Genomic DNA, 27,430 nt, shown 5'->3' with positions numbered 1-27,430 from the left:
TGTGAACCTGTGGTCTTTATGAACTTGTTATACTGTGAACTTGTTATATTGTGAACTTGTGATCTTTGTAAACTTTTTATATTATAAATTTGTGCTGCTTGTGAACTTGTTATATTGTGAACTTGTTATATCATGAATTGTGAACTTGTGGTCTTTTGTCAACTTTGTTGTATTATGAAGTTTGATATGTTTACCGATCGTATTTTAGATTTCGACCGTTACCGGTGTATTTTTCGCACCAAACTTTCGTTTTCGATGTTTCCGAAATACCGATATCGTTTCTGTTTCCGGAGTTACCGTTTTCAATTTTGTTTCCGATAAAAAAATATGAAAACGGTAATGGTTTTAGTGTTTACCTACCGTTTCCGACCGTTTTCATCCTTAACTTTAACTAAGCAGCAAGAATTAGAATAGATGGAAAGGAAGAAATCAAATTTAATTTTTCCTGAGAGAGAAACGCTTGTCAGTGGGTACCGTGGTCGCCGAGGTTTCGAAACAGGCGGCGCTCTCCGCCGTAGCCGTGTTGACTACCACGGACGATTTTTTTTTCTGTCTCCGTTTGAACGCAAGGAGAAAGTGGCTATTTTTGTATGCACCTTTTTGTTTATGAGGCAATAGACACTTCTAGGAATGAGCCAGTAGACGTTTCCAGGACCCACATGATGGCAAGCACTAAGGGACACAAGTGAACACGTTTCAGCAACTAAGCTGGTGCGACCCACAAAGTTGTAATTCTAATTCTATCATTTGAATGTTACTGAATTAGAGCTTGGGATCGAGTGATTCAACTCCACTAAATACACAGGAGATAAAATTTCTAGTTATAGTCTAAATCTAGGGAACTAGGTCTCTGATTCCAAATTCTATACTACGAAACAATAGAATTCTAGAAAGACTAAACAATAGAATTCTAGAAAGTTGTTTCTAATTTCCTAATTCTATATCACATCCAAACAGGGTATAAGTAGAGTCCTAATAAACTAAGTTGCAAACAACCACAACTAGGGCTGAAAAAAAAGTTCGAGGCTCGCGAGCCGGCTCGGCTCGGCTCGCGAGCCTAAACGAGCCCGAGCCGAGCCTAATTCCGCGGCTCGCTACACTAACGAGCCGAGCCGGCTCGGTGAGACTCGCGAGCCGGCTCGAGGCTCGGTCCAAACTACTGGTTACTCGTATCTCTGTTGACCAGTGTGTAAGTGTACTGTTTTGGTCACAACTCACAAGGAACTAGAGTGCAAGGACATAATTTTTTATTATATGGAACATATTGTGCTTCAAATTTGAGCTAATGACTATGATTACTGTTGTTGAGTACTTGAGTGTACAAGCTCGCGAGCCTCATTACCGAGCTCGCTAAGTGACCAGGCTCGACTCGTTTCCAGCCCTAACCACGACCAGATTATTTAATTTATATTATATAATTCAGATTATTTTATCTCATGTATAATCCAAAGTTCCAAACTAACTAGTTCATTAAGCAATCGACCCCGGGTCCCCCCCCCCTTTCCATTTAACACTGAGCACCTGCCATCTGCTACGTGTGGTCTCACGGACCACCTGACCTGACCCGTGTCCTCTCTTGTTCAAAAATCAAAACAATACGTTGTGGAGACTGGGGAGCAAACGGAGAGGCAGGGCAAGGCCAGGCCAGGCCAGCGCACATGAGCTGGGAGCGTATTCACAGCAAAGATTCCAACACAAATGCCAAGGGCCGCCAGCCAGCCAGCAGCAAAACGTCCTCCACAGTCACTAAAGCTGTGTTCTGTTGTGCTTTCCTCCTCTTCCACACACACAGAGACACAAAACCACCTACAGCTCATATCGCAAGAACCACCTACAGAGATGAATGAGATGGGAGATTTCTGTCTATATATGCAGACGCACAGTACAGTTAGCAAATTAACAATACAGACAAACCATCGTGGCTGGCATGCTTTGGCCTCACCTCGTAGGATGGATCAAGCAGCAGCAGATACCCACCCACTCACGTGTGCGTAGCAGCGCAGGTCTAGCTAGCTGAGTCTGAACTGCACGCACATGCTTGTGAACCCAGCAAGCGCTACTAAAATTTAGCAGTACTCCTCCTCAAGGTTGCTTCACAATCCAGCAGCACTGCACCTTGAACAAAGCAACTGGGCTTTGGGACGACGCATCATAACTAAGTCCACCTCTAATTCCCAAGTGGCGGCAACCACATTCCCAGCACCGGTTCCTAGACTCCCAAGTGCACATCATGTGCCTGTCAGCTCAGTTCACTCATGATCCCATGATTCCAAGCATGAAATGCCCCCCCACCCTCCCCAAAAAAGAACACTTCATGCTCAAAAAATTTTTAAAAAGTGGGTGGCCTAGCTGGAGCTCTTGCCACCTCTCCTTTCCTCACATTGATACTCATCACACATTTGTTCATGCTCTCTCACACATGCGGGTTTCATTTTCGTCTGCCCAGATCTCATACTGGTGTGTGTCACACATCGTTCGTGCTGTTGCCACCCAGGCCACAACCCTACCAGGGGAAGAAAAGATGAGCTTTGGAGCTTTTCTAATGGAGCGTTCTTCAGTCCTTATGTAGGTCTCCACTGACAACTCTACCTAAACCTTATAATATCTCTAACCAACTCGACCATCGCCACCCAGGCCAGAACACTACCAGGCAGAAAGACAAGCTTTCGGAACTTTTTTTCTTTCTTTCTTTCTTCTTCTTCTTTCTAATGGAGCATTCTTGAATCCTTCTGTCCAGCTCATATTTTTACTCTGCAAACTGCTCGCACTTGCACGGTTCCTTCATTGAACATCTAGGTCCACACTAGCAGCTCTACATGATGAGACTTGCAATACTCGTAACGAGGCAATGGACAATGCCAGAACACTAGCAGAGAAGAAACTTCAGAATTTTTTTTTCTTCTTCTAACTTTTACATCAACCAGACCTTCCTTGTGCATATTCGCCATGAATCCCTCTGCTAATTCAAAGTTCTTTTGCCGACTGGCATGGGCTACATTAACCATAACTTGCTTCTTTGCCTTATGTTTTTGATCGCTGGTAATTGTAATCCGACTACATGAACCATAACTTCTTTGCCAGGTCGGAAAAAAAATGATGCAATTAGAACATAAGTTGTTTCCAAGAGAACAATCACAACGGATGTAAAATAAATGTCCAGAAATCTAGATGATCACAATCAGACTAACTACCACAACAACAGATAAGCAGTAAACATGTGCAGCACTACATCATCTTAGCAGTTGTCTAAACATGAAACCAAGAAGAAGAAGAAAAAAAAGAAATGGAATCGAATTATTGAAGCTGGATGAATGAATTTCTCCAGCACAGCATGAATCCGCCTGACTCATGCTGCGTGATCGCAATGTGCAATGAATGTTACCTCAGCTCCATTGCCAAGCCTGTTTTTCTATTGAATACAGATACCCCCAAAAGAATAACTGAGGACTCCAAGTCTGATAGGAATAAGATTTCCACAACACTGCCTGCTTGCTTGGAAATGAAAAGGAACTCCTCACATATGAACATGAACAAACAATAGCCATTGTCTTGCAGTAGAAAACTTGAGCATCACAACAAACCCACCAAAATAATGTGCTGAACCCTCATGGAGCTGAACCTTGGACCTGAAAATTAGCAGCTGCAGTTGCCCTCTGCTGATATGGAAAACTGTCCGCGTCAAGCAACCAATGGACAATCTCATCTCCAGCCATCACCATGGTGATGTCTTCATGTTAGTAGAATCATGCAGAAGACCCCAAAACTCCACTATGCGGTGTAATCGTTCTCAATCACCGGCTGTGTCCGTGTCCCCAACGCCACCGGTGCTTGTGTCCGCCCAACATGCGCCATCCGCAATGTCTCTCCAACCTCCGCATTCCGTTCCATCACCTGAAGCTTCTTATCCCTTTTATGCCTCACCAAACACAGCAGAAGCGCAGCCATGAGACCCAGTGCTACGGCAGCACCAACCACACTGACGGCAATCTTCCACGCCTTTGAGCTTCCCTTGGTATTTCCTCCAGTGGTCGGAATCGACGGGGCTATCGCGCCAGGTGGAGGTGGAGCAGGAGCAATCCCACTGGAGTTCACCACTATCGAGACATGCCCTTGGCGATACGTCGAGCACATATCGGTTGCCTCCAGGTCCCGGAACTGCGGCACGCCATCCAAATCGAACACCACGCACCTTGGCGCTGCACTGCCTGCCGGAACCGCCCTGACATTACCGCCGAAGCGCACCGAAATTGGGCCGCCCGACGCGATGACGTTGAGCTCCTGCAGCCCCGCGGCGGAAAGATTGGCGGCGTCGTAGACCAGCAGGCCGAGCACCGGCGCCAGGTAGGTGTACCCGGGGAGCGGGTAATAGTGGTCGGACCAGTTGCCGAGGTCGTGGAACACGAGCACCACCCGCTCGACGTACGGCTGCACGACGACGCCCGTGGGGACGCCGAACTGGAAGTAGCCCGGGAAGCCCTTCCGGCGGAGGCTGCCGCTGCGCAGGCGGACCGCGGAGACGGCAATGCCGGTGAGGTTGCCCGGGAGCGTGGCGTTGTAGACAATGCCGGTGCGGGGGCGCGCGAAGGCCCGGTACGCGTAGTCCTGCAGCGCCGCGTCGAGTATCCTGGCGGGCGACGGCGGCTGCGACTGCGCCGCCGCCGGAGAGGTGGCGGCGGCGGCGAAGAGCACCAGCAGCAGCCGGAGGAGACAGGCGCGGATCAAGAAGATGTCCATAGCAGTGGAGGGGCTCAGTACTCGGGGCTCGGAGCTGAGCAGCCGCCAGCGCAGGTGAAGTCAGAACGATTTCGTCATCTCTGGCCACCGCTGCTAGGATTAGCATGCGCAGAAGATTCTCCTCCTCCTGCTCCTAGTTGGAATCAGACGAGGACAGGACTTGGAGCGGCGAAGGCTGGGATCCGCTGCACGGACGCGCATTTACGCCCGGCAGGGACGAAGCCCCGGACCGGCCCAAGAAAGCAGCAGCAGGGAGAGAGAGCGCGGCGATGGCGTGGACGGAAGCGAGGACAGGTGGATAGGACGGACAGGGCGGAGTCCTACTCCTGCAAGACGTGGATGGCGGCGGCAAATCGGGAAGAAAGAAGCAACGCGACCCAGATGGAACAATCGGGGGGAGGAAGAGAGAGGATGCGATGCGATTAACTCAATCCTGGCGGAATCCGGGTGGAGGGAGCAGACGCCACAGAAATCCGGGGAGGGATTAAAGCGCCCCCCGCCCCCACGAGAATGATTGCGACGCGGGCGAGAGTGAGAGCGGAGAGGAGGGGTTTGGTTGGGGATTGAAGAAGGGTAGGGATACCGAGAGAGAAGATTGCACAGGAGAGAGAAGGCAGGGCAGCTGGCAGGGGACGACGATGAGGGATTTAATAGGCTTACCACCTTCTCCCAGGGCTTAACTGCAAAACGTGTTTTCCCTACCGGCAAATGGCAATGGTGGACACGCCTCACACGGGAGAGAGTTATTTTTAATGTATCTATTCTAATGATGAATAGATAAATAGATAAAACACATAAGTGATATCATTGTACGAACTTATTAGAAACCTAAAACAATTTTTAATTTGGACGGAGGGAGTAATATAGCTAACAATTTCTATGTTACATATAGTTAACTATAAAAGCATCTACAAAAGACTAGCTAAATGGTTCGCCAAGCCAAATTTTAGCTACTCAACAGCAAAATAACTCTCCAACAAACTAGCTATATGACTCTTCAAATTGACTCCCTCACTAGTTAAATTTGGCTACCCACCTAACTAGCCAAACTAGATAGATAAGAGCAACTCCAAGAGACTAGGTATATGGTTTTGTAAAGGTAAATTTAGCTAATATTAAAAGAAAATTGTATCCAATAGACTCTGTAAACGACTCTTCAAATTTAGTGGCTCTCTATTTCTCTATCTTCGCTCTCCAATTTTGGATAGCCTGCTTCACTCTCTATTCAGTCCGTAGGTTTTACCGAGTTTGTTGGATTAGCCTACACTTTTTCTCTAAAATCTATTTTAGAGAGTAGCTAAATCAGTAAATTTGGCTAGTCTTTTTAGCTAATTTCTTGGAGTTGCTCTAATCTGTTGGAGTGTAGATGCTACATATAAAATATAATCTTTATGAAAAGGTAAATAGAGAGTCAAATTGTCGGGGACCATAATTAGGGGTACCCTCAAGACCCCTAAATCTCAGCTAGTAACCCCCATCAGCACAAAGCTGCAAAGGCCTGATGGGTGCGATTAAGTCAAGGATCGGTCCATTCAAGGGACATGATCGTGCCTCGCCCGAGCCTAGCCTCGGGCAAGGGAAGCTGACCCCGGAGAACCTACGTCTCGCCCGAGGACCCCCCCCCTCCAGCAACGGGCACACTATCGGCTCGCCCGAGGCCCAGTCTTCACCGAGAAGCAACCTTGGCCACATCGCCACGCCGACCGACCAAATCGCAGGGGCGTTTAATGCAAAGGTGGCCTGACACCTTTATCCTGACGCACGTCCTCCAGTCGACAGAGCCGAAGTGACCGCAGTCACTTCGCCGCCCTACTGACCGGTCTGACAAGAGGACAGCGCCGCTCCGACTGCTGAGCCACCTGACAGAGTGAGGCTGACAGCAGCCAAGGCCGGCCTCGGGCGTCATAGGAAACTCCGCCTCGCCCGACCCCAGGGCTCGGACTCGGGCTCAGCCCCGGAAGACGGCGAACTCCGCTCCGCCCGACCCAGGGCTCGGACTCGGGCTCAGCCCCGGAAGACGGCGAACTCCGCTCCGCCCGACCCAGGGCTCGGACTCGGGCTCAGCCCCGGAAGACGGCGAACTCCGCTCCGCCCGACCTAGGGCTCGGACTTGGGCTCAGCCCCAGAAGACGACGAACTCCGCTCCGCTCGACCCAGGGCTCGGACTTAGGCTCAGCCCCAGAAGACGACGAACTCCGCTCCGCCCGACCCAGGGCTCGAACTTGGGCTCAGCCCCAGGAGACGACGGACTCCGCTTCGCCCGACCCCAGGGCTCGGACTCAGCCCTGGCCTCAGCCGACGGTCTCCGCCTCGCCCGACCCAGGGGCTCGGACTCGACCACGGCCACGGAAGACAGACTCGACCTCAACCTCGGAGGAGCCTCCACATCGCCCAGCCTAGGGCGTGGACCGACCACATCGACAGGAGGCGCCATCATTACCCTACCCCGAGCTGACTCAGGCTACAGGGAACAAGACCGGCGTCCCATCTGGCTCGCTCCGCCTGATAGGCAATGATGGCGCCCCGCACGCTCTGTGACGACGGCGACTCTCGGCCCCCTTACGGAAGCAAGAGGACGTCAGCAAGGACTCGACAGCCCCGACAGCTGTCCTTCCGCCAGGCTCCAGCGCTCCTCCGACGGCCACGACACCACACGAACCGGATGCCAAAACCTCTCCGGCTGCCACGACGGCATGTACTTAGGGCGCTAGCTCTCCTCCGCTAGACACGTAGCACTCTGCTACACCCCCCATTGTACACCTGGATTCTCTCCTTACGCCTATAAAAGGAAGGATCAGGGCCCTCTTACGGGAGGGTTGGCCCACGCGGAGAAGGACGGGACAGCGCTCGCGCAAGGCTGCTCGCTCCCACTCCCGCGTGGACGCTTGTATCCCCCTACTGCAAGCGCACCCGACCTAGGCGCGGGGCTAACACGAAGGCCGCGAGATCCACTCTCTCACGCCTGCCTCCCTCCGGCTGCCTCCTTTCCCCCCTTCGCGTTCTGCCTCGCGTCGACCCATCTGGGCTGGGGCACGCGGCGACGATTCACTCGTCGGTCCAGGGACCCCCCGGGTTTCGAAACACCGACAGTTGGCGCGCCAGGTAGGGGCCTGCTGCGTGTTGACGAACAGCTTCCCGTCAAGCTCCAGATGGGCAGTCTCCAGCAACCTTTCCAGCCCGGGACGGTGCTCCGTTTCGGGAATCTTGAGTTCATGTCCCACGACGGCAGCTGCGACATGATACTCCTTCTCCTGCCGCGCGACAGCGACAATGGCGGTCGACAACCCGCTCGCCGGCGGGGAAATCGACGACGCCTTCCCCACGTGGTGGAAGGACGACATTCAGGTTTGTCCCGTCCCCTCCCCCGCCGACGGAGGAGGAGGCGGGGCAACCAAGGCCAAGCGGGAAGCGGCGCCTCGTTGGCTGTCGAGCGAGACGACGGCACCGGTGCCCCAACGGAGGGCGCGTCGGGCATCGATCTCGCATCTGAGACGAAGACGAGCGCCGCCTCCCCGCAACACGCCAATCTCAAGCAAACGCACGACGCTAGCACGCTCGCGAGGGACTTGCTGGGCGTCACCCTCGTACCTGAGGCAACGGTGCAGTCAGTCCCAGACGCGACCTCGTCACCGACCGTCGACCGAAAGCCGCGGCCTCGACAATGAGGACCGCGGCCCAAGTCGTGAATGTTTCCACGTCGATCTAGGGGGTCCCAGCGAAGGCAACCATCTTGGTATGCCGGAAAACGGTGATCCCCCTAGGCCCGTGCCTCGCGCTGACATCTTTCGGGAGCTAGCTGTGGTCCTCGTCCCGGCGGGGGGTTCTGACCCACAGCTCGAGCAAATCCGCGAGAGGCAGGCCAGGCTCGACGAGGGAGCAGGAACGCTTGTGCCGATCCGCCGGGACATCGGGCAGGAATGGGCGATCCAACCCCCGGCCGGAGAAGCGCGTCATCTCCCCCAGGACATCCAGCACCGCATCGCCGACGACGTCAAGGTGAGGCCGCCGCCGGATTCCAGCGGAGTCGGCCAGAACCTAGCTGCAGCGGCAATACTCCTCCGTGTGATGCCGGAGCCATCAACCACCGAGGGGCGGCGTATCCAGGGAGAGCTCAAGAATCTCCTGGAGGACGCCGTGGTCCGACGGGCCGAAAGCTCTGCCTCCCGAAGGTAGGGGTTCCCCTCGGAACATCGCGCCGTGACTCCCCGATTCATGCGGGAAGCCTCGGTCCACTCCGGGCGCACGCGCAACACAGCGCCTGCGGCCCCGGGTCGCCTCGGCAACGAGCGCCATCATCACAGCCGTCGGGCCCACCTCGACGACAGGGCGCGCTGAGGCTACCACCCCAGGCGTGGGGGATGCTACGACAGCGGGGAGGATCGGAGTCCTTCGCCCAAACCACCTGGTCCGCAGGCTTTCAGCCGCGCCATACGACGGGCACCGTTCCTGACCCGGTTCCGAACCCTGACTACTATCACAAAGTACTCGGGGGAGACGAGACCGGAACTGTGGCTCGCGGACTATCGGCTGGCCTGCCAACTGGGTGGAACGGACGATGACAACCTCATCATCCGCAACCTCCCCCTGTTCCTCTCCGACACCGCTCGAGCCTGGCTGGAGCACCTGCCCCCGGGGCAGATCTCCAACTGGGACGACCTGGTCCAAGCCTTCGTCGGCAATTTCCAGGGCACGTACGTGCGCCCTGGGAACTCCTGGGATCTCCGAAGCTGCCACCAGCAGCCGGGAGAGTCTCTCCAGGACTACATCCGGCGATTCTCGAAGCAGCGCACAGAGCTGCCCAACGTCACTGATTCAGGTGTCATCGGCGCGTTCCTCGCCGGCACCACCTGCCGCGACCTGGTGAGCAAGCTGGGTCGTAAGACCCCCACCAGGGCGAGCGAGCTGATGGACATCGCCACCAAGTTCGCCTCTGGCCAGGAGGCGGTTGAGGCCATTTTCCAGAAGGACAAGCAGCCCTAGGGCCGCCCACCGGAAGATGCTCCCGAGACGTCAACTCAGCGCGGCGCCAAGAAGAAGAGCAAGAAGAAGTCGCAAGCGAAACGCGACGCCGCCGACGCGGACCTTGTCGCCGCCGCCGAGTACAAGAACCCTGGGAGGCCTCCCGGAGGTCCCAACCTCTTCGACAAGATGCTCAAGGAGCCGTGCCCCTGTCATCAGTGGCCCGTCAAGCACACCCTTGAAGAGTGTGCCATGCTTCGACGACACTTCCACAAGGCCGGGCCACCCGCGGAGGGTGGCAAGGCCCTCGACGACGCAAAGGAGGAAGATCACAAGGCAGGGGGGTTCCCCGAGGTCCGCGACTGCTTCATGATCTACGGCGGGCAAGTGGTGAACGCCTCGGCTCGGCACCGCAAGCAAGAGCATCGGGAGGTCTGCTCCGTAAAGGTGGCGGCGTCAGTCTACCTAGACTGGTCCGACAAGCCTATCACCTTCGACCGGGCCGACCATCCAGACTACGTGCCGAACCCGGGGAGATACCCACTCATTGTTGACCCCATCGTCGGCAACGTCAGGCTCACCAAGGTCCTCATGGACGGAGGCAGCAGCCTCAACATCATCTACGCCGAGACCCTTGGGCTCCTGCGGATCGATCTGTCCTCGGTCCGGACGGGCGCCGCGCCTTTCCACGGGATTGTCCCCGGGAAGCGCGTTCAACCCCTCGGACAACTCGATCTACCCATCTGCTTCGGGACGCCCTCCAACTTTCGAAAGGAGACCCTCACGTTTGAAGTGGTCGGGTTTCGAGGAACCTACCACGCAGTGCTAGGGAGGCCATGCTACGCCAAGTTCATGGCCGTCCCCAACTACACCTACCTCAAGCTCAAGATGTCGGGCCCCAACGGGGTCATCACCGTCGAGCCCACGTACCGACACGCATACGAATGCGATGTGGAGTGCGTGGAGTACGCCGAGGCCCTCGCCGAATCCGAGGCCCTCATCGCTGACCTGGAGAGCCTCTCTAGGGAGGCGCCCGACGTGAAGCGCCACGCCGGCAACTTCGAACCAGCGGAGACGGTCAAGTCCGTCCCTCTCGACCCCTGCAACGACGCCTCCAAGCAGATCCGGATCGGTTCCGAGCTCGACCCCAAATAGGAAGCAGTGCTCGTCGACTTTCTCCGTGCAAACGCCGACGTTTTCACGTGGAGCCCCTCGGACATGCCCGACATATCGAGGGAAGTCGCCGAGCACTCTCTGGATATCCGAGCTGGGGCCCGACCCGTGAAGCAACCTCTGCGCCGATTCGACAAAGAAAAGCGCAGGGCCATAGGCGAGGAGATCCACAAGCTACTGGCGGCAGGGTTCATCAAAGAGGTATTCCATCCCGAATGGCTTGCCAACCCTGTGCTTGGGAGAAAGAAAGGGGGGAAATGGCGGATGTGTGTAGACTACACTGGTCTAAACAAAGCATGTCCGAAGGTTCCCTACCCTCTGCCTCGCATCGATCAGATCGTGGATTCCACTGCTGGGTGCGAAACCCTGTCTTTCCTCGATGCCTACTCAGGGTATCACCAGATCAGGATGAAAGAGTCCGACCAGCTCGCGACTTCATTCATCACACCCTTCGGCATGTACTGCTATGTTACAATGCCGTTTGGTTTGAGGAATGCGGGGGCAACGTACCAGCGATGCATGAACCATGTGTTTGGCGAACACATCGGCCGAACGGTCGAGGCCTACGTCGATGACATCGTAGTCAAGACGAGGAAGGCCTCCGACCTCCTTTCCGACCTTGAAGCGACATTCCGATGTCTCAAGGCGAAAGGCGTGAAGCTTAATCCCGAAAAGTGTGTCTTCGGGGTCCCCCGAGGCATGCTCTTGGGGTTCATCGTCTCCGAGTTGGGCATCGAAGCCAACCCGGAGAAGATTGCAGCCATCACCAGCATGGGGCCAATCAAGGACTTGAAAGGCGTACAGAGGGTCATGGGATGTCTCACGGCTCTGAGCCGCTTCATCTCGCGCCTCGGCGAAAGAGGTCTGCCTCTGTACCGCCTCTTAAGGAAGGCCGAGTGCTTCGCTTGGACTCCCGAGGCTGAGGAAGCCCTCGGGAACCTGAAGGCGCTCCTCACGAACGCGCCCATCTTGGTGCCCCCCGCTGCCGGAGAAGCCCTCTTGATCTACATCGCCGCAACCACCCAGGTGGTTAGCGCCGCGATCGTGGTTGAGAGACAAGAAGAAGGGCATGCATTGCCCGTCCAGAGGCCAGTCTACTTCATCAGTGAGGTACTGTCCGAGACCAAGATCCGCTACCCGCAAATCCAGAAGCTACTGTACGCGGTGATCCTGACACGACGGAAGTCGCGACACTACTTCGAGTCTCATCCGATGACTGTGGTGTCATCCTTCCCACTGGGAGAGATCATACAGTCCCGAGAAGCCTCGGGTAGAATTGCGAAGTGGGCGGTGGAGATCATGGGCGAGACGATCTCGTTCGCCCCTCGAAAGGCCATCAAGTCCCAGGTCTTGGCGGACTTCGTGGCTGAATGGGCCGACACCCAGCTCCCGACAGCTCCGATCCAACAGGAGCTCTGGAGCATGTTTTTCGACGGGTCGCTGATGAAGACAGGGGCCAGCACAGGCCTCCTCTTCGTCTCGCCCCTCGGAAGGCACCTACGCTACGTGTTGCGCCTCCACTTCCGGGCGTCCAACAATGTGGCAGAGTACGAGGCTCTGGTAAACGGGTTGCGAATCGCCATCGAGCTAGGGGTCCGACGCCTCGACGCTCGCGGTGACTCGCAGCTCATCATCGACCAAGTCATGAAGAACTCCCACTGCCGCGACCCGAAGATGGAAGCCTATTGCGATGAGGTTCGGTGCCTGGAAGACAAGTTCTACGGGCTCGAGCTCAACCACATCGCCCGACGCTACAACGAGACTGCGGACGAGCTGGCTAAAATAGCCTCGGGACGAACAACAGTTCCCCCGGACGTATTCTCCAGAGACCTACATCAACCCTCCGTCAAGACCGAGGACACGCCCGAGCCCGAGGCACCTTCGGCTCCGCCCGAGGCACCTTCGGCTGAGTCCGAGGTATCCTCGGCCCAGTCCGAGGTACCCTCGGCACGGTCCGAGGTACCCTCGGCTCAGCCCAAGGTACCCTCGGCCCCCGAGGGTGAGGCACTGCGCGTCGAGGGGGAACCGAGCGAGGTCACGCCTAATCAAGGCTGGCAGACCCCGTACCTGCAATATCTCCACCGAGGGGAGCTGCCCCTCGACCAAGCCGAAGCTCGGCGGTTGGCGCGGCGCGCCAAGTCTTTCGTCTTGCTGGGAGATGGAAAGGAGCTCTACCACCGCAGCCCCTCAGGCATCCTCCAGCGATGCATTTCCATCGCCGAAGGCCAGGAGCTCTTGCAAGAGATACACTCGGGGGCTTGCGGCCATCACACAGCACCTCGAACCCTCGTTGGAAACGCCTTCCGACAAGGATTCTACTGGCCGACGGCGGTGGCCGACGCTACTAGAATTGTCCGCACCTGCGAAGGGTGTCAGTTCTACGCGAGACAGACCCACCTGCCCGCTCAGGCTCTGCAGACCATACCCATCACCTGGCCGTTTGCTGTGTGGGGTCTGGACCTCGTTGGCCCCTTGCAGAAGGCACCCGAGGGCTACACGCACCTGTTGGTCACCATTGACAAATTCTCCAAGTGGATTGAGGTCCGACCCCTAAACAGCATCAGGTCCGAACAGGCGGTGGCTTTCTTCACCAACATCATCCATCGCTTTGGGGTCCCGAACTCCATCATCACCGACAACGGCACCCAGTTCACCGACAGAAAGTTCCTGGACTTCTGCGAGGATCACCACATCCGGGTGGACTGGGCTGCCGTGGCTCACCCCATGACGAATGGGCAAGTGGAGCGGGCTAACAGTATGATCCTGCAAGGACTCAAGCCTCGGATCTACAACGACCTCAACAAGTTCGGCAAGCGGTCGATGAAGGAACTCCCCTCGGTGGTCTGGAGTCTGAGAACAACGCCGAGCCGAGCCACGGGCTTCACACCGTTCTTTCTAGTCTATGGGGCCGAGGCCATCTTGCCCACAGACTTGGAATACGGTTCCCCGAGGGCAAGGGCCTACACCGACCAAAGCAACCGAGCCAACCGAGAAGACTCACTGGACCAGCTGGAGGAGGCTCGGGACATGGCCTTACTACACTCGGCGCGGTACCAGCAGTCCCTGCGACACTACCACGCCCGAGGGGTTAGGTCCCGAGACCTCCAGGTGGGCGACCTGGTGCTTCGGCTGCGACAAGACGCCCGAGGGCGGCACAAACTCACGCCTCCCTGGGAAGGGCCGTTCGTCATCGCCAAGGTCCTGAAGCCCAGAACGTACAAGCTGGCCAAAAGCTAAGGCGAGGTCTACAGCAATGCTTGGAACATCCAACAGCTACGTCGCTTCTACCCTTAAGATGCTTTCAAGTTGCTCGTATACCTCGTTCACACACCAAGTCTGGTCATCAAGGAAGGGTTAGCCTTGCCTCGGCAAAGCCCGACCCTCCCTCGGGGGCTAGAAGGGGGCAACCCCCTCTGCGTCAAAATTTTCCTCGAAAAAAGAAAAAAATCTTTTCTGCCAGAATGCCTTTCGTGCTCTTCGACTACTTCAAAAGTGGATCCTGAAAACGATGGAGTACACGTAAGCAGCCAAGGCTGACCGAGCCGAGGGACTCCTACGCCTCCGGGATACGGATACCTCACTCATCACCTTCTGCGGATAAGTGACTCGCGTTCGGATAACTGACTCCACGGACCGAACAAGTCTTCATGCTCGAGAAGCTCCTCTACCGAAATGATTTCTCGGGCCTTCTCGACTGCGTCGGTAACAGAACCCTATGGACGAGTAAGAGCGCGCGTAAGCGGCAAGGCCGACCGAGCCGAGGGATTCCTACGCCTCCGGGATACGGATACCTCACTCATCGCCTTCCGTGAAAAGCAACTCTCATCCGCACAAACAATTCTGTTACCGATAAATGAGTCCGGATACTCGAAACCAGAGGAAAAGAAACGCAGCTTTACAACACGATGACGGTGTGTTTAGGCCTCGGCGGCCGCAGAAAACATACACACACTACAAGACAACCTGATCCTGCAGGCTCGGACGTCGACAGCCGAAGGGGGCAGCAGCACCCTCGGCATCAACTACACCTTCGGCGGGGTCTGACCTAGCCTCGGATGGCGATGCGGTCGGAGGGTCCCCACTCTGAAGGATGACATCAGCACCACACCCGGGCCATCGCCGCTAGGGTCTTCTTCGAGAATCCGGCCACCCCGAGGCCTCGGCCAGCTGACCCCCAAAGACATCAGCTCGGCTTGTGGCCTCGGCAGCTCAACTCCGGCGTCGGTCCCGCTAGTGGACGACCCGGCCAGGCTCTGGCCAACTACACCTCCTTTTCGAAGCCAACTCTGCCTCCGTCCGTGCTGACACCGCAACCTCCGGCTTTGGCTCATCGAAGGGCGGCCGAGGGATTCCTTTAACTAAGCAAGAGGGGCCTCGGACAGCAAGGCCGACCGAGCCGAGGGACTCCTACTCCTCCGGGATACGGATACCTCACTCGTCGCCTTTGCACGAGGCAACTCACGCTCGGTGAAGCGGTTCAGATAATCGACAAGGCGAGTCTCAGTGCTCGAAATGAAGAAAAAACATGGCTCCGTGCCGAAAAATACATACACGTTCAGGCCTCGACAGCCGCATTGAACAAAACACCGGCACTTAAGGTGCCTTTACAAACGGAACTCCGGTTCCACCTCCGCAGGTACGAACAACCCCACGCGATTGGAGGGGCCTGCGGAGCAACAGAAGACCGACGAACGGCTCGTCGCCGCCCGCCCCAGCAGCGGCAACGACGACGACTTCTGCTCCGGAGGGCCAAACAGCAGCGGTGATGACCTCAGGGCGGATGCTGCTGCCATGAGGCCCTCGCCCATGCCCCCAACTCGAGAGGCAAGGACGGGCAGGAGGCCGTAGAGTTGGAGGTCGGTCCATGGGTGGCGCCGGCTAGCTCGTCGGCGGCGGAACCTCTTCCAGCAGCCGTGGCGGAAGGCGGCACCGGGAGCGGCTCCGAAGCCACTCGGCTTAGAGAGCCGGGCACGCGGCAGCTGCCCATGCCGCGAACGGCGGACGCCCTTCCCCCCGATCACTGAGGGAAGGAGCGGGCCGCCGCCCGCACAGGGACCGACCCCAACTCGGCACACTCCCCTCCCCAGCACTGGTGATGAAAATCCTTGAGGCTGAGGGAGGGGCAGAGGCCGCAGCCCGGCTTGCTTCTCCCCGACGTCAAGCTGGTAGTCACCGTCTTGGGTGACCACCGGCGAGGGGATGCAGCCGGGCTGCCTGATGAAAATCCTTGAAGCCGAACGATGGCTGAGAGGTACCAACTTCCACGAAGTTGCGTTCCTCCGACGACAAGGCGGAAGGACTGCGGGTGTCCCCCATCCGGGGGGCTCGGAAGATGGAAAGGCACGATGCATGAGGGGAGCGCGAAGGACATGGTTGCCCTCCAAGGGGGTCGCCCCCCTTTTAAAGGCGACTCTCCCCACTTGCGCCCTCAACCGTTGCGGGTTGAGTCTTCTCCGACACGCTCCAAGATTCTCCCCCCACGGTGCGGGGGCTGGGTCCCACACATCATGCAAGCCGGTCCAGGGGAGAAGAAGCCAACCCGCCACACGCGCGGTGCATGCAACCACCCGGCGGTTACAAGCACTCCTCCACTTTCGCCCAGACCAGCGGGCGAAAGGGCGGACAGCCATGCAGGCGGCATGCAACCGTGCCAAGTGGGCGCGCCCCTTCGACTCCAACGCGCCCAGCATGGAGGTCCAGGCCCGCGCGTCATGCAACCGGCACGCCGGCTGCTACGTGCGAGCAACTGCACCGCTACTCGCGCCATTACCGCGTCTCCTCGACTGCGGAGTCAATACCGCGACTCGAGGCAACCCTGCAGTGCCAGCCAAGCGCGACGGTCAAATGCGGTCAAAAATGGGCCGGCAGTAATGGCGGTGACAGGCGGGCAGGAGCAGCGGTCACGTCGTCAGCCAGGCTTACGTCCCATCCAGGGGCAGTGAGGGAGCCCTCTCCCACGGCGTGAAGACGGTGCGCCCATGATCCGTTCCTCGAACGGCTCGCACACGCGCGACGACCGCCTCGCGAACCACTCGCCCCGTCGCCTTAACTCCGCGGCAGGACAGGCGGCGCCTCAGGCGGGAGAAGCAAGCGACGCTTCGCCTTCGCCATAATGACCGCATCGAAAAAGGTACGCCGCGTCATTCGATTTCGTGTCCTTTTCCTTTTCCTCTTTCTCTCTCTTACAACAGGGACCGGGAAAGGGGGATACCCCGAAAAGGACCCTTCTCCGTGAAGGAAACAGGCTTCGAGCCTCCCTACTGATCAGAGGTTCGAAGGCCGGCCCCTCGGAGGGGTTCAACGGCCGCCTCAGATCGATTGGGTTCTGCGCCCACTACTGGTCAGAGGTTCGATGGCCGGCCCCTCGAAGGGTTCAATGGCTGCCTCAGGCCACTCGGGCTCCGCGCCCACTACTGATCAGGGGTTCGTAGGCTGGCCCTTGAAGGGTTCACAGTCGCCTCAGACACAGAGCGAGGGATGACCCTGGGTACGTTCGATACATAACCAAGGCTCGGGCTACGCTCCCGAGGTACCCTAGGACATTTCCGAGACCAGCGGGAGCGATCTTGTAACGGAATCCCATCAGAGGGAGGCATCGAGCCCTCGGACCCCGTCAAAGGGGACCGGGTCCGGCAGATCACCCGCAGGTACTTTTGGAGCGCGCCTCCGGGCCTCTAGCTGACCCCTAGCAAATGGGGCACGGGCGTCCGCTCGGATTACCCGCTAGCAGCTCACCGGAAACACCATGTTTGGCGCCCTCCGAGGACAACATGGCGCTTTCCCCCCCTCCTCCTTGCGGAAAGGCGACCCAGGGGCGTATGTAAAAAATACGAGTCTGTCCTTGACCGTCCTCTCGCCCTGTGCAGAGGCTCGGGGGCTGCTCTCGCAAACCCGGCTCCGGCCAAACCGTTGACAGCGTTAACATACCAGCCCGAGAACTTGGGACCCGACCGTGCACTCGGGCTACGGCCAACTCGCATGAGGGAACAACTAGACCAGCCGAAGTGTTGCGAAACGCACTAAGACCTTGAAGGAGTAAAACTACTCCTCCGAGGCCTCGGGGGCTACACCCGACGGGTGCGCTCGCGCGCACCCACCAGAACAGAATGCAACCGAAAAAGGCTGGTCCCCTTGCAAAAAAGTGCGGCAAAAGCCTCCAAGCGAGTATTAGTACTCCCTTGGAGGCTCGGGGGCTACTGTCGGGGACCATAATTAGGGGTACCCTCAAGACCCTTGTCGGGGACCATAATTAGGGGTACCCTCAAGACCCCTAAATCTCAGCTGGTAACCCCCATCAGCACAAAGCTGCAAAGGCCTGATGGGTGCGATTAAGTCAAGGATCGGTCCATTCAAGGGACATGATCGTGCCTCGCCCGAGCCTAGCCTCGGGCAAGGGAAGCCGACCCCGGAGAACCTACGTCTCGCCCGAGGACCCCCCTCCAGCAATGGGCACACTATCGGCTCGCCCGAGGCCCAGTCTTCACCGAGAAGCAACCTTGGCCACATCGCCACGCCGACTGACCAAATCGCAGGGGCGTTTAATGCAAAGGTGGCCTGACACCTTTATCCTGACGCACGCCCTCCAGTCGACAGAGCCGAAGTGACCGCAGTCACTTCGCCGCCCTACTGACCGGTCTGACAAGAGGACAGCGCTGCCTGCGCCGCTCCGACTGCTGAGCCACCCGACAGAGTGAGGCTGACAGCAGCCAAGCCCGGCCTCGGGCGTCATAGGAAACTCCGCCTCGCCCGACCCCAGGGCTCGGACTCGGGCTCAGCCCTGGAAGACGACGAACTCCGCTCCGCCCAACCTTGGGCTCGGACTCGGGCTCAGCCCCGGAAGACGGCGAACTCCGCTCCGCCCGACCCAGGGCTCGGACTCGGGCTCAGCCCCGGAAGACGGTGAACTCCGCTCCGCCCGACCCAGGGCTCGGACTCGGGCTCAGCCCCGGAAGACGGCGAACTCCGCTCCGCCCGACCCAGGGCTCGGACTCGGGCTCAGCCCCGGAAGACGGCGAACTCCGCTCCGCCCGACCCAGGGCTCGGACTAGGGCTCAGCCCCAGAAGACGACGAACTCCGCTCCGCCCGACCCAGGGCTCGGACTTGGGCTCAGCCCCAGAAGACGACGAACTCCGCTCCACCCGACCCAGGGCTTGGACTTGGGCTCAGCCCCAGGAGACGACGGACTCCGCTTCGCACGACCCCAAGGCTCGGACTCAGCCCTGGCCTCAGCCGACGGTCTCCGCCTCGCCCGACCCAGGGGCTCGGACTCGACCACGGCCACAGAAGACAGACTCAACCTCAACCTCGGAGGAGCCTCCACATCGCCCAACCTAGGGCGCGGACCGACCAAGTCGATAGGAGGCGCCATCATTACCCTACCCCGAGCTGACTCAGGCTACGGGGAACAAGACCGACGTCCCATCTGGCTCGCTCCGCCAGATAGGCAATGATGGCGCCCCGCACGCTCTGTGACGACGGCGGCTCTCGGCCCCCTTACGGAAGCAAGAGGACGTCAGCAAGGACTCGACAGCCCCGACAGCTGTCCTTCCGCTAGGCTCCAGCGCTCCTCCGACGGCCACGACACCACATGAACCGGGTGCCAAAACCTCTCCGGCTGCCACGACGGCATGTACTTAGGGCGCTAGCTCTCCTCCGCTAGACACGTAGCACTCTGCTACACCCCCCATTGTACACCTGGATCCTCTCCTTACGCCTATAAAAGGAAGGACCAGGGCCCTCTTATGGGAGGGTTGGCCCACGCGGAGAAGGACGGGACGGCGCTCGCGCAAGGCCGCTCGCTCCCACTCCCGCGTGGACGCTTGTATCCCTCTACTGCAAGCGCACCCGACCCAGGCGCGGGGCTAACATGAAGGCCGCGGGATCCACTCTCTCACGTCTGCCTCCCTCCGGCTGCCTCCTTTCCCCCCTTTGCGTTCCGCCTCGCGTCGACCCATCTGGGCTGGGGCACGCGGCGACAATTCACTCGTCGGTCCAGGGACCCCCCGGGTTTCGAAACACCGGCAGTTGGCGCGCCAGGTAGGGGCCTGCTACGTGTTGACGAACAGCTTCCTGTCAAGCTCCAGATGGGCAGTCTCCAGCAACCTTTCCAGCCCGGGACGGTGCTCCGTTTCGGGAATCTTGAGTTCATGTCCCTCGACGGCAGCTGCGACATGATACTCCTTCTCCCGCCGCGCGACAGCGACAATGGCGGTCGACAACCCGCTCGCTGGCGGGGAAATCGACGACGCCTTCCCCACGTGGTGGAAGGACGACATTCAGGCTTGTCCCGTCCCCTCCCCCGCCGATGGAGGAGGAGGCGGGGCAACCAAGGCCAAGCGGGAAGCGGCGCCTCGTTGGCTGTTGAGCGAGTCGACGGCGCCGGCGCCCCAACGGAGGGCGCGTTGGGCATCAATCTCACGTCTGAGACGAAGTCGAGCGCCACTTCCCCGCAACACGCCAATCTCAAGCAAACGCACGACGCCAGCACACTCGCGAGGGACTTGCTGGGCGTCACCCTCGTACCTGAGGCAACGGTGCAGTCAGTCCCAGAAGCGACCTCGTCACCGACCGTCGACCGAAAGCCGCGGCCTCGACAATGAGGACCGCGGCCCAAGTCGTGAATGTTTCCACGTCGATCTAGGGGGTCCCGGTGAAGGCAACCATCTTGGTATGCCAGAAAACGGTGATCACCCTAGGCCCGTGCCTCGCGCTGACATCCTTCGGGAGCTAGCTGTGGTCCCCGTCCCGGCGGGGGGTTCTGACCCACAGCTCGAGCAAATCCGCGAGAGGCAGGCTAGGCTCGACGAGGGAGCAGGAACGCTTGTGCCGATCCGCCGAGACATCGGGCAGGAATGGGCGATCCAACCCCCGGCCGGAGAAGCGCGTCATCTCCCCCAGGACATCCAGCACCGCATCGCCGACGACGGCAGGGTGAGGCCACCGCCGGATTCCAGCGGAGTCGGCCAGAACCTAGCTGCAGCGGCAATACTCCTCCGCGCAATGCCGGAGCCATCAACCACCGAGGGGCGGCGTATCCAGGGAGAGCTCAAGAATCTCCTAGAGGACGCCGCGGTCCGATGGGCCGAAAGCTCTGCCTCCCGAAGGCAGGGGTTCCCCTCGGAACATCACGCCGCGACTCCTCGATTCATGCGGGAAGCCTCGGTCCACTCCGGGCGCACACGCAACACAGCGCCTGCGGCCCCGGGTCGCCTCGGCAACGAGCGCCATCATCACAGCCGTCGGGCCCACCTCGACGACAGGGCGCGCCGAGGCTACCACCCCAGGCATGGGGGACGCTACGACAGCGGGGAGGATCGGAGTCCTTCGCCCGAACCACCTGGTCCGTAGGCTTTCAGCCGCGCCATACGACGGGCACCGTTCCCGACCCGGTTCCGAACCCTGACTACTATCACAAAGTACTCGGGGGAGACGAGACCGGAACTGTGGCTCGCGGACTATCGGCTGGCCTGCCAACTGGGTGGAACGGACGATGACAACCTCATGATCCGCAACCTCCCCCTGTTCCTCTCCGACACCGCTCGAGCCTGGCTGGAGCACCTGCCCCAGGGCAGATCTCCAACTGGGACGACCTGGTCCAAGCCTTCGCCGGCAATTTCCAGGGCACGTACGTGCGCCCTGGGAACTCCTGGGATCTCCGAAGCTGCCGCCAGCAGCCGGGAGAGTCTCTCCAGGACTACATCCGGCGATTCTCGAAGCAGCGCACAGAGCTGCCCAACGTCACCGATTCAGATGTCATCGGCGCGTTCCTTGCCGGCACCACCTGCCGCGACCTGGTGAGCAAGCTAGGTCACAAGACCCCCACCAGGGCGAGCGAGCTGATGGACATCGCCACCAAGTTCGCCTCTGGCCAGGAGGCGGTTGAGGCCATTTTCCAGAAGGACAAGCAGCCCCAGGGCCGCCCACCGGAAGATGCTCCCGAGACGTCAACTCAGCGCGGCGCCAAGAAGAAGGGCAAGAAGAAGTCGCAAGTGAAACGCGACGCCGCCGACGCGGACCTTGTCGCCGCCGCCGAGTACAAAAACCCTCGGAAGCCTCCCGGAGGTCCCAACCTCTTCGACAAGATGCTCAAGGAGCCGTGCCCCTATCATCAGGGGCTCGTCAAGCACACCCTAGAAGAGTGTGCCATGCTTCGACGACACTTCCACAAGGCCGGGCCACCCGCGGAGGGTGGCAAGGCCCTCGACGACGCAAAGGAGGAAGATCACAAGGCAGGGGGGTTCCCCGAGGTCCGCGACTGCTTCATGATCTACGGCGGGCAAGTGGTGAACGCCTCGGCTCGGCACCGCAAGCAAGAGCGTCGGGAGGTCTGCTCGGTAAAGGTGGCGGCGCCAGTCTACCTAGACTGGTCCGACAAGCCCATCACCTTCGACCGGGCCGACCATTTAGACTACGTGCAGAGCCCGGGGAGATACCCACTTGTTGTTGACCCCATCGTCGGCAACGTCAGGCTCACCAAGGTCCTCATGGACGGAGGCAGCAGCCTCAATATCATCTACGCCGAGACCCTTGGGCTCCTGCGGATCGATCTGTTCTCGGTCCGGACGGGCGCCGCGCCTTTCCACGGGATCGTCCCCGGGAAGCGTGTTCAACCCCTCGGACAACTCGATCTACCCGTCTGCTTCGGGACGCCCTCCAACTTTCGAAAGGAGACCCTCACGTTCGAAGTGGTCGGGTTTCGAGGAACCTACCACGCAGTGCTGGGGAGGCCATGCTACGCCAAGTTCATGGCCGTCCCCATCTACACCTACCTCAAGCTCAAGATGTCGGGCCCCAACGGGGTCATCACCGTCGGGCCCACGTATCGACACGCATACGAATGCGATGTGGAGTGCGTGGAGTACGCCGAGGCCCTCACCGAATCCGAGGCCCTCATCGCTGACCTAGAGAGCCTCTCTAGGGAGGCGCCCGACGTGAAGCGCCACGCCGGCAACTTCGAACCAGCGGAGACGGTCAAGTCCGACCCTCTCGACCCCTGCAATGACGCCTCCAAGCAGATCCGGATCGGTTCTGAGCTCGACCCCAAATAGGAAGCAGTGCTCGTCGACTTTCTCCGCGCAAACGCCGACGTTTTCGCGTGGAGCCCCTCGAACATGCTCGACATACCGAGGGAAGTCGCCGAGCACTCTCTGGATATCCGAGCTGGGGCCCGACCCGTGAAGCAACCTCTGCGCCGATTCGACGAAGAAAAGCGCAGGGCCATAGGCGAGGAGATCCACAAGCTACTGGCGGCAGGGTTCATCAAAGAGGTATTCCATCCCGAATGGCTTGCCAACCCTGTGCTTGTGAGAAAGAAAGGGGGGAAATGGCGGATGTGTGTAGACTACACTGGTCTAAACAAAGCATGTCCGAAGGTTCCCTACCCTCTGCCTCGCATCGATCAGATCGTGGATTCCACTGCTGGGTGCGAAACCCTGTCTTTCCTCGATGCCTACTCAGGGTATCACTAGATCAGGATGAAAGAGTCCGACCAGCTCGCGACTTTATTCATCACACCCTTCGGCATGTACTGCTATGTTACAATGCCGTTTGGTTTGAGGAATGCGGGGGCAACGTACCAGCGATGCATGAACCATGTGTTTGGCGAACACATCGGCCGAACGGTCGAGGCCTACGTCGATGACATCATAGTCAAGACGAGGAAGGCCTCCGACCTCCTTTCTGACCTTGAAGCGACATTCCGATGTCTCAAGGCGAAAGGCGTGAAGCTTAATCCTGAAAAGTGTGTCTTCGGGGTCCCCTGAGGCATGCTCTTGGGGTTCATCATCTCCGAGCGGGGCATCGAAGCCAACCCGGAGAAGATTGCAGCCATCACCAGCATGGGGCCAATCAAGGACTTGAAAGGCGTACAGAGGGTCATGGGATGTCTCGCGGCTCTGAGCCGCTTCATCTCGCGCCTCGGCGAAAGAGGTCTGCCTCTGTACCGCCTCTTAAGGAAGGCCGAGTGCTTCGCTTGGACTCCCGAGGCCGAGGAAGCCCTCGGGAACCTGAAGGCGCTCCTCACGAACGCGCCCATCTTGGTGCCCCCCGCTGCCGGAGAAGCCCTCTTGATCTACGTCGCCGCAACCACCCAAGTGGTTAGCGCCGCGATCGTGGTTGAGAGACGAGAAGAAGGGCATGCATTGCCCGTCCAGAGGCCAGTCTACTTCATCAGTGAGGTACTGTCTGAGACCAAGATCCGCTACCCGCAAATCCAGAAGCTACTGTACGCGGTGATCCTGCCACGGCGGAAGTCGCGACACTACTTCGAGTCTCATCCGGTGACTGTGGTGTCATCCTTCCCCCTGGGAGAGATCATCCAGTCCCGAGAGGCCTCGGGTAGAATTGCGAAGTGGGCGGTGGAGATCATGGGCGAGACGATCTCGTTCGCCCCTCGGAAAGCCATCAAGTCACAGGTCTTGGCGGACTTCGTGGCTGAATGGGCCGACACCCAGCTCCCGACAGCTCCGATCCAACCGGAGCTCTGGACCATGTTTTTCGACGGGTCGCTGATGAAGACAGGGGCCGGCGCAGGCCTCCTCTTCGTCTCGCCCCTCGGAAAGCACCTACGCTATATGCTGCGCCTCCACTTCCCGGCGTCCAACAATGTGGCAGAGTACGAGGCTCTGGTAAACAGGTTGTGAATCGCCATCGAGCTAGGGGTCCGACGCCTCGACGCTCGCGGTGACTCGCAGCTCATCATCGACCAAGTCATAAAGAACTCCCACTGCCGCGACCCGAAGATGGAAGCCTACTGCGATGAGGTTCGGCGCCTGGAAGACAAGTTCTACGGGCTCGAGCTCAACCACATCGCCCGACGCTACAACGAGACTGCGGACGAGCTGGCTAAAATAGCCTCGGGACGAACAACAGTTCCCCCGGACGTATTCTCCAGAGACCTGCATCAACCCTCCGTCAAGACCGAGGACACGCCCAAGCCTGAGGCACCTTCGGCTCCGCCCGAGGTATCCTCGGCTCAGTCCGAGGTACCCTCGGCCTAGTCCGAGGTACCCTCGGCACGGTCCGAGGTACCCTCGGCTCAGCCCAAGGTACCCTCGGCCCCTGAGGGTGAGGCACTGCGCGTTGAGGGGGAACCGAGCGAGGTCACGCCTAATCAAGGCTGGCAGACCCCGTACCTGCAATATCTCCACCAAGGGGAGCTGCCCCTCGACCAAGCCGAAGCTCGGCGGTTGGCGCGGCGCGCCAAGTCTTTCGTCTTGCTGGGAGATGGAAAGGAGCTCTACCATCGCAGCCCCTCAGGCATCCTCCAGCGATGCATTTCCATCGCCGAAGGCCAGGAGCTCTTGCAAGAGATACACTCGGGGGCTTGCGGCCATCACGCAGCACCTCGAACCCTCATTGGAAACGCCTTCCGATAAGGATTCTACTGGCCGACGACGGTGGCCGACACTACTAGAATTGTCCGCACCTGCGAAGGGTGTCAGTTCTACGCGAGGCAGACCCACCTGCCCGCTCAGGCTCTGCAGACCATACCCATCACCTGGCCATTTGCTGTGTGGGGTCTGGACCTCGTTGGCCCCTTGCAGAAGGCACCCGGGGGCTACACGCACATGTTGGTCGCCATCGACAAATTCTCCAAGTGGATCGAGGTCCGACCCCTAAACAACATCAGGTCCGAACAGGCGGTGGCTTTCTTCACCAACATCATCCATCGCTTTGGGGTCCCGAACTCCATCATCACCGACTACGGCACCCAGTTCACCGGCAGAAAGTTCCTGGACTTCTGCGTGGATCACCACATCCGGGTGGACTGGGCTGCCGTGGCTCACCCCATGACGAATGGGCAAGTGGAGCGGGCTAACGGTATGATCCTGCAAGGACTCAAGCCTCGGATCTACAATGACCTCAACAAGTTCAGCAAGCAGTGGATGAAGGAACTCCCCTTGGTGGTCTGGAGTCTGAGAACAACGCCGAGCCGAGCCACGGGCATCACACCGTTCTCTCTAGTCTATGGGGCCGAGGCCATCTTGCCCACAGACTTGGAATACGGTTCCCTGAGGGCGAGGGCCTACACCGACCAAAGCAACTGAGCCAACCGAGAAGACTCACTGGACCAGCTGGAGGAGGCTTGGGACATGGCCTTACTACACTCGGCACGGTACCAGCAGTCCCTGCGACGCTACCACGCCCGAGGGGTTAGGTCCCGAGACCTCCAGGTGGGCGACCTGGTGCTTCGGCTGCGACAAGACGCCCGAGGGCGGCACAAACTCACGCCTCCCTTGGAAGGGCCATTCGTCATCGCCAAGGTCCTGAAGCCCAGAACGTACAAGCTGGCCAACAGCCAAGGCGAGGTCTACAGCAATGCTTGGAACATCCAACAGCTACATCGCTTCTACCCTTAAGATGCTTTCAAGTTGCTCGTATACCTCGTTCACACACCAAGTCTGGTCATCAAGGAAGGGCCAGCCTTGCCTCGACAAAGCCCGACCCTCCCTCGGGGGCTAGAAGGGGGCAACCCCCTCTGCGTCAAAATTTTCCTCGAAAAAAGAAAAAAATCTTTTCTGCCAGAATGCCTTTCGTGCTCTTCGACTACTTCAAAAGTGGATCCTGAAAACGACGGAGTACACGTAAGCAGCCAAGGCTGACCGAGCCGAGGGACTCCTACGCCTCCGGGATACGGATACCTCACTCATCACCTTCTGCGATAAGTGACTCGCGTTCGGATAACTGACTCCGTGGACCGAACAAGTCTTCATACTCTAGAAGCTCCTCTGCCGAAATGATTTCTCGGGCCTTCTCGACTGCGTCGGTAACAGAACCCTATGGACGAGTAAGAGCACGCGTAAGCGGCAAGGCCGACCGAGCTGAGGGATTCCTATGCCTCCGGGATATGGATACCTCACTCATCGCCTTCTGTGAAAAGCAACTCTCGCCCGCACAAACAATTCTGTTACCGATAAATGAGTCCGGATACTCGAAACCAGAGGAAAAGAAACGCAGCTTTACAACACGACGACGGTGTGTTTAGGCCTCGGCGGCCGCAGAAAACATACACACACTACAAGACAACCTGATCCTGCAGGCTCAGACGTCACAGCTGAAGGGGGCAGCAGCACCCTCGGCATCAACTACACCTTCGGCGGGGTCTGACCTAGCCTCGGACGGCGACGCGGTCGGAGGGCCCCCACTCTGAAGGACGACATCAGCACCACACCCGGGCCATCGCCGCTAGGGTCTTCTTCGAGAATCCGGCCACCCCGAGGCCTCGGCCAGCTGACCCCCAAAGACATCAGCTCGGCTTGTGGCCTCGGCAGCTCAACTCCGGCGTCGGTCCCGCTAGTGGACGACCCGGCCAGGCTCTGGCCAACTACACCTCCTTTTCGAAGCCAACTCTGCCTCCGTCCGTGCTGACACCGCAACCTCCGGCTTTGGCTCATCGAAGGGCGGCCGAGGGATTCCTTTAACTAAGCAAGAGGGGCCTCGGACAGCAAGGCCGACCGAGCCGAGGGACTCCTACTCCTCCGGGATACAGATACCTCACTCGTCGCCTTTGCACGAGGCAACTCACGCTCGGTGAAGCGGTTCAGATAATCGACAAGGCGAGTC

General features: G+C 58.7%; 1 protein-coding gene across 1 annotated transcript; it reads right to left on the bottom strand.

Moving 5' to 3' along the window:
- Nucleotides 1–3,395: 3,395 nt before the first annotated feature.
- On the bottom strand, nucleotides 3,396–4,801 carry LOC100274833 (uncharacterized). The gene has a single exon (NM_001149100.2). It carries the CDS (start codon nucleotides 4,732–4,734, stop codon nucleotides 3,769–3,771), a length of 966 nt encoding a protein of 321 aa, NP_001142572.1. The 5' UTR covers nucleotides 4,735–4,801; the 3' UTR covers nucleotides 3,396–3,768.
- Nucleotides 4,802–27,430: the final 22,629 nt, after the last annotated feature.

This window comes from Zea mays, chromosome 2, assembly GCF_902167145.1.
Source record: "Zea mays cultivar B73 chromosome 2, Zm-B73-REFERENCE-NAM-5.0, whole genome shotgun sequence".
NCBI lineage: Eukaryota > Viridiplantae > Streptophyta > Magnoliopsida > Poales > Poaceae > Zea > Zea mays.
This window is presented reverse-complemented; position numbering and strand designations above follow the sequence as displayed.